The 14,631-nt window shown below is 44.6% G+C and overlaps 1 protein-coding gene and 1 pseudogene across 1 annotated transcript; both read left to right on the plus strand.

The window, feature by feature from the left end:
* The first annotated feature begins 5,987 nt into the window (after positions 1 to 5,987).
* Positions 5,988 to 7,289, plus strand: LOC119289361 (annotated as a pseudogene).
* Positions 7,209 to 8,605, plus strand: LOC119283793. Its single transcript, XM_037563197.1, has 3 exons — positions 7,209 to 7,219; positions 7,559 to 7,843; positions 8,204 to 8,605. The coding sequence occupies exons 1-3, from the start codon at positions 7,209 to 7,211 to the stop codon at positions 8,451 to 8,453; spliced, it is 546 nt and encodes a 181-aa protein (XP_037419094.1). The 3' UTR covers positions 8,454 to 8,605.
* The last annotated feature ends 6,026 nt before the right edge of the window (positions 8,606 to 14,631 follow it).

A 14,631-nucleotide genomic window follows, 5' to 3' on the forward strand; every position in this document is an offset into this window, starting at 1 on the left:
GGCGGCCCCCTTTCCTTTCCCCTCTTTCTCTCCTTCCCCCCCAAGTCCTAGTCCAACATCGAAAGGGGGGGAGTCCTACTCCCGGTGAGAGTAGGACTCCTCCTGGCGCGCCCCTTGCCTGGCCGCACCTCCTCTCCCTTGCTCCTTTATATACGGGGCAGGGGGGCACCCAATAGACACAACAATTGATCATTGATCTCTTAGCCGTGTGCGGTGCCCCCCTCCACCATAATCCTCGATAATATTGTAGCGGTGCTTAGGTGAAGCCCTGCGACGGTAGAACATCAAGATCGTCACCACGTCGTCGTGCTGACGGAACTCTTCCCCGACATTCTGCTGGATCGGAGTCCGGGGATCGTCATCGAGCTGAACGTGTGCTAGAACTTGGAGGTGCCTTAGTTTTGGTGCTTGATCGGTCGGGCCGTGAAGACGTATGACTACATCAACCGCGTTGTGCTAACGCTTCCGCTTTCGGTCTATAAGGGTACGTAGACAACACTCTCCTCTCTCGTTGCTATGCATCACCATGATCTTGCGTGTGCGTAGGAAATTTTTTGAAATTACTATGTTCCCCAACACTTGCTATATCATATTATGATTGTTTTCAGAAAGTGTTGTCATCCGAAATTTATTATTATGACTTGCTAGTTGATTATGCTATTGATATGAGTAATGATGATACCTGAGAATTATTGCAAATGTGGTTAGTTATGATCTATGCTGAAAACTTGAATGCTGGCTTGACAAAGTTACAACAACAAGAGCAAACAGAGTTTGTAAATTTTTTTCTTTCTTTCAGTTTGTCAACTGAATTGCTTGAGGATAAGCAAGGGTTTAAGCTTGGGGGAGTTGATACGTCTCCGTCGTATCTACTTTTCCAAACACTTTTGCCCTTGTTTTGGACTCTAAATTGTATGATTTGAGTGGAACTAATCCGGACTGACGCTGTTTTCAGCAGAATTATCATGGTGTTGTTTTATGTGCAGAAAACAAATATTCTCGGAATGACCTGAAACTCCACGGAACATCTTAGAAAAAACAATAAAAAATCCTCGCCAAAGATGAAGACCAGGGGGCCCACACCCTTCTCATGAGGGTGGGGGCGCGCCCCCCTACCTCGTGGGCCCCCTGTTGCGTCTCCGACTCCAACTCCACCTCTATATATTGATTTTCGATGAGCAAAAAAATCAGAGAGAAGAAATCATCGCGTTTTACGATACGGAGCCGCCGCCAAGCCCTAAAACCTCTCGGGAGGGCTGATCTGGAGTCCGTTCGGGGCTCCGGAGAGGGGGATTCGTCGCCGTCGTCATCATCAACCATCCTCCATCACCAATTTCATGATGTTCACCGCCGTGCATGAGTAATTCCATCGTAGGCTTGCTGGACGGTGATGGGTTGGATGAGATTTATCATGTAATCGAGTTAGTTTTGTTAGGGTTTGATCCCTAGTATCCATTATGTTCTGAGATTGATGTTGCTATGACTTTGCTATGCTTAATGCTTGTCACTATGGCTCGAGTGCCATGATTTCAGATCTGAACCTATTATGTTTTCATGAATATATGTGAGTTCTTGATCCTATCTTGCAAGTCTATAGTCACCTACTATGTGTTATGATCCGGCAACCCCGAAGTGACAATAATCGGGGCCACTCCCGGTGATGACCATAGTTTGAGGAGTTCATGTATTCACTATGTGCTAATGCTTTGTTCCGGTTCTCTATTAAAAGGAGGCCTTAATATCCCTTAGTTTCCAATAGGACCCTGCTGCCACGGGAGGGTAGGACAAAAGATGTCATGCAAGTTCTTTTCCATAAGCACGTATGACTATATACGGAATACATGCCTACATTACATTGATGAATTGGAGCTAGTTCTGTGTCACCCTATGTTATGACTGTTACATGATGAACCGCATCCGGCATAATTATCCATCACTGATCCGGTGCCTACGAGCTTTCCATATACTGGTTCTCGCTTATTTACTTTCCCGCTGCTACTGTTACAATCACTACAAAATACCCAAAAACATTACTTTTGCTGCCTTTACTTTTGTTGCCGCTACCACCACTATCATATTACTTTGCTACTAAACACTTTGCTGCAGATACTAAGTTTCCACGTGTGGTTGAATTGACAACTCAGCTGCTAATACTTGAGAATATTCTTTGGCTCCTCTTGTGTCGAATCAATAAATTTGGGTTGAATACTCTACCCTCGAAAGCTGTTGCGATCCCCTATACTTGTGGGTTATCACTCCGGCGAAGATCCGGCTCCGCCTCGATCTGCGTGCACCCGGGTCAAACCCTAGATCCGTTCTCGGAGTTGTATAATTTCTCCAAGTCCCCAGTATTTTTGGGCATTTTCATCGCATCATAACTTTGCACCCGTGGCTCCGTTTTGGGCGTGTAGCATGTCAATTTGTTCGCCTCGACAAGTACTTCATTTCAACTCATTGCATCATGTTCATTTGAGCTCATCTTGATGCCCTAAATGTTGTTGCAAGAGTGCTAGTTTATATTAGTTTCAGATTCTTATCAGTAATTGGTCATTTGTCATTTTTGCCATGATTAATGTGTGCCTCCTATGAACTTGAGCTCTACATGTGTTTTGAAGTATGCCATGCCATATTTACAGGGGTGTATGCCATGTATTTTTGTGATCTTTGTGGTGACTAGAACAAGCATGCAAAGTAGCTCTCGTAATGTTGCTGTTTTCAGGGACTTAGAAATCTTCTAAGTCTTTGCCCTGTTAATATTTTTATGCCATGTATTCATGTTGCTACAGAGTGATCCATGCCTCTTTTGAGCATGATCAGTAAGGATGTTTTGTAGATGTTGTTATGCTCTCTCCATCCATGTCTTTGTTTGCAATTATGGAGCACCCTAGCTTGAGTCAATCGAGCTCTACTTTTGCTATAAAATGTTCCTGACAGAATGTTTACGTGTTAAGCATTTTTGCCGAGCTTGTTGTAGTTGATCCATGCATGCTATGATGTTGTTCTTGCCATGTTTAGCTTCCATGCCATGTCTACTTGCTAGGTGTATGCTTAGTTTGTCATGCAATGCCTTGTGGTGAGTGCATCGAGCTCGTAAACATGCCTACTCAATATCTGTTTTGCCATGCTCCAGTTTTTCTTCTAAGTCTGAATTTGTTAACGAAAGTTGCTATGTTCACATGGTTGCCATTGTATTTTCTGATCCCTTTTGGCTTATGGTCAGTAAGGGGCTTTTGTTTTATGTTTTGAGTAGCTTCATGCCATGCCCTGCTTTGCCATGATATGTTCCTGTAGCATGTTATTATCTTGCTCTAAACATTGCTTCCTGATGTTAAATTCCTGACATGTTGTTATTTTCACTAAGTCTGTAACCTGATATCTTTTGCACTTTTGTCATACTTGTTTGAACCTGCTATTGAGTGAATTAGTCGTAGCTCAGTGTTCATCTTTTGTCAAGTATCTTGAGCGGATCCCTGCCATGTGCCTTGCTGCTATGTTAGAGTGCAGTAGCTTGTTGTTCTTGATGCATCTAGATGACCTCGTGCTGTTAATCGCAGCCTTGTGCCATATTTGTTTTGCTTGCCATTTGCAAACCGTGCATCCGATTCCGGTGATCTTTATATCGATTTCGACCGAAATCAACTCATCTTTCCAGTGGCAGTCTTTGTTTTCCAAGTTGAGGCCTGGTTCAATCTTTTCCTTTCGGAGCATGCATATGCATTGCATATCACATCCCGCATATGATACCATGTTTTGCATCATGTTGCTTGTGCATTGCACCGTGGTTGATTATTGTTTCCTTTTGCTTGTGTTCTTGCCTTGGATAGAGCCGGGAGACGAGTTCGTGTTCGAGGACCCGTTGAGTTCGTTTTCAAGGATCAAGCTTTCGTCTTCTCAGAGAACTTTGCAGGCAAGATGACCATACCCTCAAAATCACTTCTATCTTTGCTTGCTAGTTGCTCGCTCTTTTGCTATGCCTATGCTGCGATACCTACCACATGCTTTATCATGCCTCCCATATTGCTAAGCCAAGCCTCTAACCCACCTTGTCCTAGCAAAGTTTTGTTTGGCTGTGTTACCGCTTTGCTCAGCCCCTCTTATAGCATTGTTAGTTGCAGGTGAAGATTGGAGTTTTTTCCTTGTTGGAACATGTTTATTGTTGGGATATCACAATATCTCTTATTTAATTAATGCATCTATATACTTGGTAAAGGGTGGAAGGCTCGGCCTTATGCCTGGTGTTTTGTTCCACTCTTGCCGCCCTAGTTTCTGTCATACCGGTGTTATGTTCCTTGATTTTGCGTTCCTTACACGGTCGGGTTATAATGGGAACCCCTTGACAGTTCGCCTTGAATAAAACTCCTCCAGCAAGGCCCAAGCTTGGTTTTACCGTTTGCACTAACAACCTACCACCTTCCCTTGGGTTCTGCAGACTCAAGGGTCATCTTTATTTTACCCCTCCGGGCCAGTGCTTCTCTAAGTGTTGGTCCGAACTGAGTAGACTGCGGGGCCACCTCGGGGAAACTTGAGGGTTGGTTTTACTCGTAGGATGTCTCATCCGGTGTTGCCCTGAGAACGAGTTATGTGCAGCTCCTATCGGGATTGTCGGCGCATCGGGTGGCTTTGCTGGTCTTGTTTTACCATTGTCGAAAAGTCTTGTAACCGGGATTCCGAGCCTGGTCGGGTCTTCCAGGGAGAAGGAATATCCTTCGTTGACCGTGAGAGCTTGTGATGGGCTAAGTTGGGACACCCCTGCAGGGTTTTTGAACTTTCGAAAGCCGTGCCCGCGGTTATGGGCAGATGGGAATTTATTAATGTTCGGTTGTAAAGAACTTGACACTTAACTTAATTAAAATGCAACAACCGCATGTGTAGCCGTGATGGTCTCTTCTCGGCGGAGTCCGGGAAGTGAACACGGTGTTGGAGTAATGCTTGAACGTAAGTAGTCTAGGATCACTTCTTGATCATAGATTCTCGAACGTGCTTTTGCCTTCTCTCCTCGCTCTCGTTTGCGTAAGTTAGCCACCATTTATGCTAGTGCTTGCTGCAGCTCCACCTCATACATTTTCCCTACCTATAAGCTTAAATAGTCTTGATCACGAGGGTGTGAGATTGCTGAGCCCCCGTGACTCACAGATTACTTCCAAAACCAGTTTGCAGGTGCCGATGCAACCATGCAGGTGACACAACCGAGCTCAAGGAGGAGCTTGATGAAGACCGTGTTCATTGCGTTGTTCCGTCTCAGTTGATCAGTAGTGGAGTCCAGTTAGGGCGATCGGGGCTCTGTAGCATTAGGGGTAGTCTTCTTTTATTTGGTTCCGTAGTCGGACCTTGTTTGTATCTGGTTGATGTAATGCTTTATTCATGTAATGTGTGAAGTGGCGATTGTAAGCTAACTCGGTACCTCTTTCTTATTCAGTACATGGGAAGTGGGAGGTGTAAAGATTACCCCTCTTGCGACATTGCCTTCAATGCGGTTATGCCTCTAAGTCGTGCTCCGACACATGAGAGATATAGCCGCATCGAGAGTGTTACAAAAGGGCCTTACGAACTGGTGCTATTGCCCAGTTCTGCACTAGTGGTTTCACAGGTACTCAGAATGTGACTCAACTTGCGTGGTTATAAGCTGACTTGAACGTAGATACATGGCAATGACTTAGGCTACTTTCTCCTATTGCATAAAATTTATCCAGTAGCAAATTCACTTTCATCAGAATTTCAGGCATGTGATAGATACAGTGTGGACACATGACAATAATCCAATTATGTAGTAGCAAATATACAAGTGAAAAAAATTATATCTGTTGGCAAAAATGAAAACCGAAATCCATCTAGTTCAGTGGAATTCAGCGATTTCGGTTACGGTTGAAACATTTCTTAAATCGAAATTGGAAACCAGCAAAGCGCAGTCAGTTACAAGCTGCGCATGCTTTTGATGTTTGGGCGGCCCCACTGTATGCTGTAGCAAGAAAGCAAATGCTGGCAGAGGAGAGTGGCCAAAGCCAAGCTCAGTGGTCGGTGTGATGTGATGGCTTCCATCCCGTACAGTCCCCGCCGTCGGCAGACGGAGTCCTCCGCCTGGCCCGACCTCCCACCGGAGCTCCTGGAGAAGGTCTTCCGCTCGCTCGACCCGCTCGCCCGCGTTGCCGTCCGGCTCGTCTGCTCCTCGTGGCGCTCCTGCGCGCGGGCCGCCCCGGCCCCATTCCCGGCGCCCTTCGAGGCCCCACTTCTCCTCCTCCGCCGCCAAGGATCCGGCGCCGGACTTGCCGTCTTCAGCCTCAGGCGCCGCGAGATCCTCCCCTTCTCCCTCCCGGCCGGCCGGTGCTGCGGGCAGATCGGGGGCTGGCTCGCGATGGCCTCAGACGGGGACAACGCCCTCGCGCTGTGCAACGTCTTCTCTGGCGAGTCCGTCGCCGTGGCCCGGGCCCTCGCGTTCCCGGTCGCCAAGGTCGTGCTCTCCGCCCCGCCCAGCTCCCCCGGCTGGGTGGCCGCCCTGCTCAGCCGCTCGGGCCGCACGGTCGAGCTCGTCCGGCCGGACAGCGTCATGTCCGCCTCCTGCAGGACCACGATCGACGCCGCCGGCTCGGGGCACGGAGGTTTCCAGGACGTAGCATTCTGGCGCGGCCGGCTGTGCGCCCTGGCCGACGACGGCGCGGTGCTCGCCTACAGCGCCAACCTCTGCGCGCGCTGCACGGGGAGGAGGTCGGGCACCAGCTGTACAACTGGAAGTGGCGGCGCTTCTATCTGGTGGAGTCCGATGGGGAGCTCCTCCTGGTGGCGAAGAAAGTAGTGCAGGGCATAAGGCGGTGTTCGTGCCGGCCCAAGTATTCGGTTCAAATGGAGGTGCGGCGGTTCCTGCCGGCGCGGCGTGAGTGGGAGGCAGCGACGGAGCTTCCCGGCGGGAAGGCGCTGTTTGTGGGGACGGCTGCCTCGGTGGCGGTGTCGTCGTCGGCATCGCCGGGGATCCGGAAGAACTGCGTGTACTTGGCGCAGCGGGACGAGGGGATGCATGCCATCGGCGTGTACTCGCTTGGCGACCGGGAGACGACGGTGCTGGGCATCGCCGGCGGGCACTTGGTCGACATCGAGCCCGTCTGGACTTCCCCGTGGGTCGCCTGATCTGACCCCCCGCCTGCGTGCACGGCATGTCTGTCTGAATAAGCAGCAAGCAATCATAACCTCCTGCTAGCTGCTACAGTGGTGCGAGTGCGATGTACTCATGGTCATGGGTGTGATTTCTTTCCTGCACTGTCATTCAAAAAAGAGTGCTAGTAGTATTTATTGATGTATCAGTGATATATTTATTAAACAATTATTATAGGTACCTCGAGCAATTATGAAAAATGATTGAGAAACTTCAACTAAGTTCACGGTCAAAGATGGCAACATGCACACTATCGAGCGGATAGTACGGGTTGTAGTGGAAAGTCCCGTTCCCATGATACCAATTGGGGAAAAAAATTCTATGCATACCGGCTGTAAACTGCTCTCCCTGCGTACCTTGTGTGAGATGACGCCACGTGGTCCACCTCGCCATCCGACGATCCGCTCCCGTGCGCAGGCTTCCTCGGCTCGAGCACCCCTTCTCGGCTCCTGCAAAACAAGCCCGCAACCTCTCAAACTTCGGCTCGGCTGGACTGGGCACACAATCCCTTACCCCATCTGCACTAGAGTCAGATTCAGGCGCCGCCGCTGCATCCCTTGGCGTAGTCGCCGCCGCCACCGCAGTCGTCTCCGTCGTACGCCACCGGCTGATCATTTGCTTCCACCATCGTCTGCTTCGTCCCCCGCCCGCCCTCGTCCTACACTTGATAGAGGGAGTGCGGCCGGCAGCCAGACGACGCAGGTACGTCTCCGATTCCCTTTCTCTTCTGCTCGCCGCTGCTCCCCTTGTCTCATGTTGATTGATTTTTGTTTCTAATGTCAATCTATTTCACCCCGCGAAAAAAAATGTCAATCTATTTCGTTCTAGCGGAAGTGGTCAGCAATAACATTTAATTAATCACTGTTTAGTAGGTAGCTGTCTGGAATCGTTGGTGTGAGCAGAACCACCTTGATGATGTGTGGCAACGCAAAGATTAATATTGTCTCACCCTGGACAAAGTTTCTTCCACGTTTGTCTCTTGTGAAGCTGCGATGTCATGGATAGCACATCTGTATACTTCACTGTCTTAACCGAACAAACTTACTAATTCATTTTTTGCAGAAAAATTGGGAACCAATTCAGCATTGGAGAAAAGGAGACTGACAGGAAACCGGAGATGATGCAATCTTTTCTGATTGCTTCTTGTTCGATAATGGTTTTGTCTAATTCACGGGGTGTGGGCTATGGTTTGATAATCCAAGTTCACTTGGGATCTATACAAGCAGCCAGAAGGGCAAATGGAAATAGCATCAGATTGCTTGTCGCTGATCAACAAGATGAAGAGCACAGAGCAAGACCGATCCCATACTAGCTAGCATCACTACTGATGATATCATATGTAAAACCGTGAAATTTTTCTGTAGCTATCGTCATATAAATATGTCTTGTACTGAAGGAGCTCATGTTTTGGCAAAATGAACCAAACTGATGTAGCTTCCTGCTTGTATAATGAGTACCCTGAGATTGTGAGGACCAATTCATGTAAACAATGGAATTTGGAATATCTATCTGACTTCTTGCCAAAAATCTGCATGTGTTATCTGATGTCGCCATAAATCTGCGGTTAACTATTTTATTGTTTCTCTGGTTTCTCTGATTTGCTATTCAACAGTAGCAAAGATGCTACCTCTTTTTGTGTAGGCCTAAACTTCATATGAAGTCAGGCTAATTTTTTATTACGAAATCTGAGAACTTTTTGAGCACAGGCAATTTGGAAAATACTTATATTGCAAATGAATCAGCAAATCCCAAAAATTTGATACTTTACAACAGTTTTGCCTTTGAATAGCTACAACTTTATAGTTGACGATTTTTGCAGGGAAAAATATATAGCTCATGAAAACCTTTGCAACAGGGAGGCTACTCAACCTTCTGCGCGCAGTATGTTCAATAGCACTGAATTCCTTGTAGAAACCTTTGTCTTCCTTGGAGGCGACGTTGTCAGATTCCGCCATGGCCACTCCCAACCTTCTCCCCGGTAGTGCTGCTTCAGATTGCGGCAGAATGGCCCGTGTCGGCCGCGGCTGTCGCTCCGGCCCGAACTGATCATGGGATGGAGATGGAGAGGACGCGTTTCGGACGCCCGGCCGAGATGTTTACCGTTCCGTCCGCTGCAGTAAGCGTTGAGCCGGCGAACTGGCCGTTAGTCCCGTCGCCTAGATGACAATATTCTGGTTGCTCGGCCATGAGAAATTCAGGATCGAATGGCCACTTCCCTGGCTGCATCGAGGAAGCAGAAGCTAGCAATCTTCATGCATATGTTAGGAATCAATCCATGCGTAGCTGACGGGAGCCGGAATCGTACGTACATGGCAAGTTTTGGAGCCGAACGCAAGGGCTGCCGAGCCGAGAAACAACGAACCGAGCATCTGAGCAGTGAATCGTCGGATGGCGAGGTGGACCACGTGGCGTCATCTAATGCAGGGTATGCACGGGGGGAGATTTACAGCCCGTACGCACGGAATTTTTTTCCCCAATTGGGTACTTCTTTTAACCCTATATATGTGTGTGCGTGGGTAGTAAATCTGACCCACACCCACCTCCTTGTAGGGTTATTACTCGTGAACAATCACACAACGGGCTTCACACATTGCTCAATTTTTTTATTTTATTTTTTTGCAATGACATTTCTCGAACTTTGAAGTACCTCCAATAGTATTGTGTGGACTCACAGATGGCATGTGATTTTGCTTGCAGCCACACAACGATATCATATACTCCCTCCGTTCCTAAATACTTGTCTTTCTAGGCATTTCAACAAGTGACTACATACAGAGCAAAATGAATGAATCTACACTCTAAAATATGTCTACATACATCCGTATGTAGTAGTCATTTGAGTGTAGATTCATTCATTTTGCTCTGTATGTAGTCACTTGTTGAAATGCCTAGAAAGACAAGTATTTAGGAACGGAGGGAGTAAAGAAGAAGACTCAATTTGTATAAAAGGTGGAAACGAATTATTGATGTCATAACCCATACTATCCAGAGCCTCTTTGATTTGCATTATAAAAACATATATTATTCTCCCCCCTAAATTAATGTGTACTACATATCATGTGAAATTTAGCATCCACACAAATTAATCTCTTGGAAAATTTCCTTTTGCATTCCGGTCATCCAATCAAACAAACAAAAAAACCTCTAAAATTCCAATGACATGACATTGCAGTCCTAAAAAATATATCATATTCCTATGTTCTTAGAATTCCACTAATCAAAAATGCCGGCAGCAGTGTCCTCAAATACAATATGTCATAGGTAAACAAGAGCAAGAAAAACTAATTTAAGGTGCGTTTAAAGCTGGGGAAAAAGTTCACGTATGTGTGATTTACAAACCTCGTTGGTCCCAAAGATTTTTTTTAGAAATTTGGAGGATTAGGACATTTAGGATGTTTTAGATAGGAATTGTTTAATTTGTAGAATTAAATTGCGTTAAAAGTTTTGTACTCATCAGAATACATTTTGTAGGAATTTTCTATGGCTCCGAAAGCATTTGCGAAAAAGTGAAAACTTTGGTACTCCCTCTGTAAACTAATATAAGAGTGTTCAGATAACTAAAATAGTGATCTAAACGCTCTTATATTAGTTTACGGAGGGAGTATATACTAAATTAATTAACCTGGCCCAAATTCAGGTGATCATCATGTTACAGCTCCGCTTTTTTTTTAGTTTTCCTGACAGCGAATCGAGTTGGCTCTCTCGTGGGGTCGAGATCAATGGTGACAAGGCGTGAAACTGAAACGATGCTCAAATGAGCACACGCGACACGAATTATAGAGGACAGGCGTGGTAAAGGTAGGTCAAGTCAGGCATGGCTGCTCTACAGGTTTGTCTTGTTTGGTCAATTGCATGCATGCGCGATTCCTGCACCTGTACCAACATACCGTACGTGTGCATGCATGGCCGTTACACAGTGCAGTTCTTCCTCACATGCATGGCCTTGTCAGTTCACTGCCACTTCCTCTGACCAAAAGACATGGTTGCATGCATGCCAAAAGCAAAGCAACACATATGTGTACACAGTACCGATCTGATTCAGAGACGGCAGGAGAGAGAGGAAGAGGGAGAGTGAGAGAGAGAGGAAGTGGAAGAGGGAGAGGGAGAGAGGAAGAGGGAGAGTGAGAGAGAGGAAGAGGGAGAGTGAGAGTGAGAGAGAAAGGAAGAGAGAAATAGATGTGAATACATGTAGAAAATGGTTAGTTGCACCAGGAAAGTGCTTGAGTTATCCTTGGAGTCCATTACGTGCAATGTTATAGTTAAATGCAGATTAGACTCATGCCAATACTACTTTGGAGTTGAGCGCAAAAGGTTGTTATCATGCAATCAAACATGAAACATCACAGAATAGCGAATAATTCATACTATCATGTACTCCCTCCGTCCCATAAAATAAGAGCGTTTTCATGTGACGGAGGGAGTACTAGTATATATAATCATAATATTAGTAACTTTAAAAAACATATTTTTAGTTTTGAAAAAAAAATGTTCAAAGAATCCATGATATGCATGTAAAGCACACCTGCATGACAGTTTTGGTAGAACACGCAAATCATTTTTGGCATTTGCTTTACTATGTGTGTATATATTGTACACGCTTGGTCTTTTTTTCCATAAGTTTTTTGTAATTTATAGATATGATCTTCACCATGTTCATGTATCTTTTCATATGGTACTGGTCCGAAAATTCTCTTCATCAAACAGCACCTCTGTAGCAAAACTTCGTATATTGAAAACTAGCCACAAAATTTATTTCAAATTGAATCAAAGAGGGAGTTATTAAAGTTAGAGCGCACGCTAGGCAAATGAACAATGTAAACTGTAAAAAAAAAGGACTTGTATTGTCACATCGCCAACCGTTGACGTGCACTTTACTCGTTTCTGTCCACTTTAGATAGATCTTGCAACCTGGGGTCTGCCACAGATCTGCATGCCGGCCGCTAGGCACCACAGCGTCACTGTACATGCATGTACAGATGTCTATGATGGATTGACTCTGTCGTCTCCTCAATCCTCATCATGCGGGATGCATTCGCACGCAGCAAACCAAAAGAAAAGAGCAAGAGTGGCTCCTCGACATTGCTGGTAGTAGTACTACAAGCCAAGTCTTCAACTCACGGGTTATTTATCTCTAACTTTTCATTGGCTCTAAAGGGTGGATAGGAACTCAAAGAACATCTCAAAAGCCGGCTGAACTCAAAAGCATTTGAGATGTATGGGTGGTTCACTAGGTAAAAATATATATCTAAATTTCTTAGTTTTTTGAACTCAAAGCACATAACATGCATCTAGAAAGCCGAGCATAGCCGGCACTCGGCGCACTTGACCATTTGAGATGTACTGGGGTTCAGTAGGTAAAAGAAAACAGGATTTAGAAGTTCTGATGTTTTTTAATGGGACATATAGATGATGCATATGTACCATCCTACTAGATTCCCAGTAAGGTGTGATTTTTTAGATGGGACATGCATATGTACCATCCTACAAAACTCCCAGTCTTAATTAGATTCACAACAAATTGATATGCAGCAAGACAAACCAGACCGTGAATAGTGTCACGTTCAATATTGAACTGAATAGTAACTCATAACTGAATTGAATAGTATCACAATGGTACTATTCACATCAGATTGAATTTGGACCTTAAATTTTGTAACGTGGTACATACATATTGTATGAGTGTTGTCAAATTTCCTTGAGATTTTGCAATCCATATCAAATTTGAAACATAGGGCTTAGTACACTAGTACACCTCGAGGTGCTATATGTCCTCGCCGATGCTCGACACAAAGATGTCATTGCTATTTCTCTCTTGAGAACTGAAAAGCTTATATATACTACTGCGTCCATTCCTTGATATAAGGTCTATAGATTTTTGAGAAAAATTCCAAAATATAAGGTGTATCACGTTGCACCACTTGTTTGGATGATTTTTTTAGGGATTTGATTACATTTCCTTATATCAGGCAAACTCCTCTATTTTTTCATGTCAATTAGTCAGGTGTAATCTCGCCCAAAACTTGTGAAATTTTCCCTCCATGTGCGTTCTTTAATTTCCGTGCCAAAAACTATACACCCTATATTTAGGGACGGAGGGACTATTAATTTATGGATGAGATTTTGAGCGAAAAGGTCAACAAATATCATTATGTTTAAACACTTGAAAATAAATATACAAGGAACATGATATTTAATAATAGGGTTTTTATCATTTATGCACTAGTTGTGTCCCACTACTCAATTTTTCCATTAAAAGTTACAATTGCTCAAAAATGTCATCGTTTCGTGAGATGCTTTCTCAGAAATGTCAGCATTTGATAACTGTGCACATGTATATGATGGATTGGACTCCATCATCTTCTCATGCAGGATGCATTTGCATGCAACAACCCCAAAAAGAAAAGAGCAAGCAATGGCTCCCTAAATTGTTGTATACTACAAGCCAAGTTTGTAGCTTAAGGATTATTCATCCCTAATTTTTTATTGCCTCACGAAAATGCATAGGAATTCAAAGCATAGAAAATGCATCTATAAAGCCGGTCTACACTTGGCGCACTAAACCAATTGAGATGTACTGGCAGTTAACTAGGTAAAAATCAATATCTAGAAGTTCTGAATTTTTAAACTGGGATATATAAATGATGCATATGTGCCATCCTACAAGATCCCGAGTCCTAATTAGATTCAGGAATTGATACACAACAAGACAAAATAGACCATAAATAGTATCGCATTCAAAACTGTATTGAATATTATCATAATGATACTATTCAAAACAGAATTTTGTTTTCTTTGTTTCTTGAGTTATGTATTGGCAACATGTTACATACATGCATATTGTATGGGTGTTGTCGAATTTCCATGCATAAACCCAAAATAAAAAAACAAACAAGAAATGGCTATCGCAGAATAATGCAAGACCAGTTTTCAACTCAAGGATTATTTATCTCCAACTTTTCATTGCCTCTACAAAATGCTTGGGAACTCAAAGCACATATCATGCATCTTGAAAGTTGGCCAACACTCTGAGCACCAGAACATTTGAGATGTATTGACGGTTCACTAGGTTAAGCTTCTTATGTGAAACTTCCGATTTAAAAAAATCAGAACATATAAATGATGCATATGTACATGTACCATCCTACAAGATTCGAAGTCGTATTTCGATTCAGAAATTCATACATAGCCAGACAAAACATGTTGTGTATACACTAGTAGAAAAACGACTTTTAGTACCGGTTCGTAAGGACCTTTAGTACCGGTTCTGGAACCGGCACTGAAGGGTGGGGACTAAAGGTCCCCCCTTAGTCCCGGTTCAGCACGAACCAGGACCAAAGGCCCACCACATGGCATGAGGCGCGCCGTGGTCTGAGGGACCTTTAGTCCCCATTTATTTATTTATTTATTTGAAATAAAGCAAAAATAGCCCGCCTACTAGGCCGGCAGGGCCTGTATACAACCAGAAACCCAACCTCTAGTTGGGCCAGAAT

This window comes from Triticum dicoccoides, chromosome 4A, assembly GCF_002162155.2.
Source record: "Triticum dicoccoides isolate Atlit2015 ecotype Zavitan chromosome 4A, WEW_v2.0, whole genome shotgun sequence".
Lineage (NCBI taxonomy): Eukaryota > Viridiplantae > Streptophyta > Magnoliopsida > Poales > Poaceae > Triticum > Triticum dicoccoides.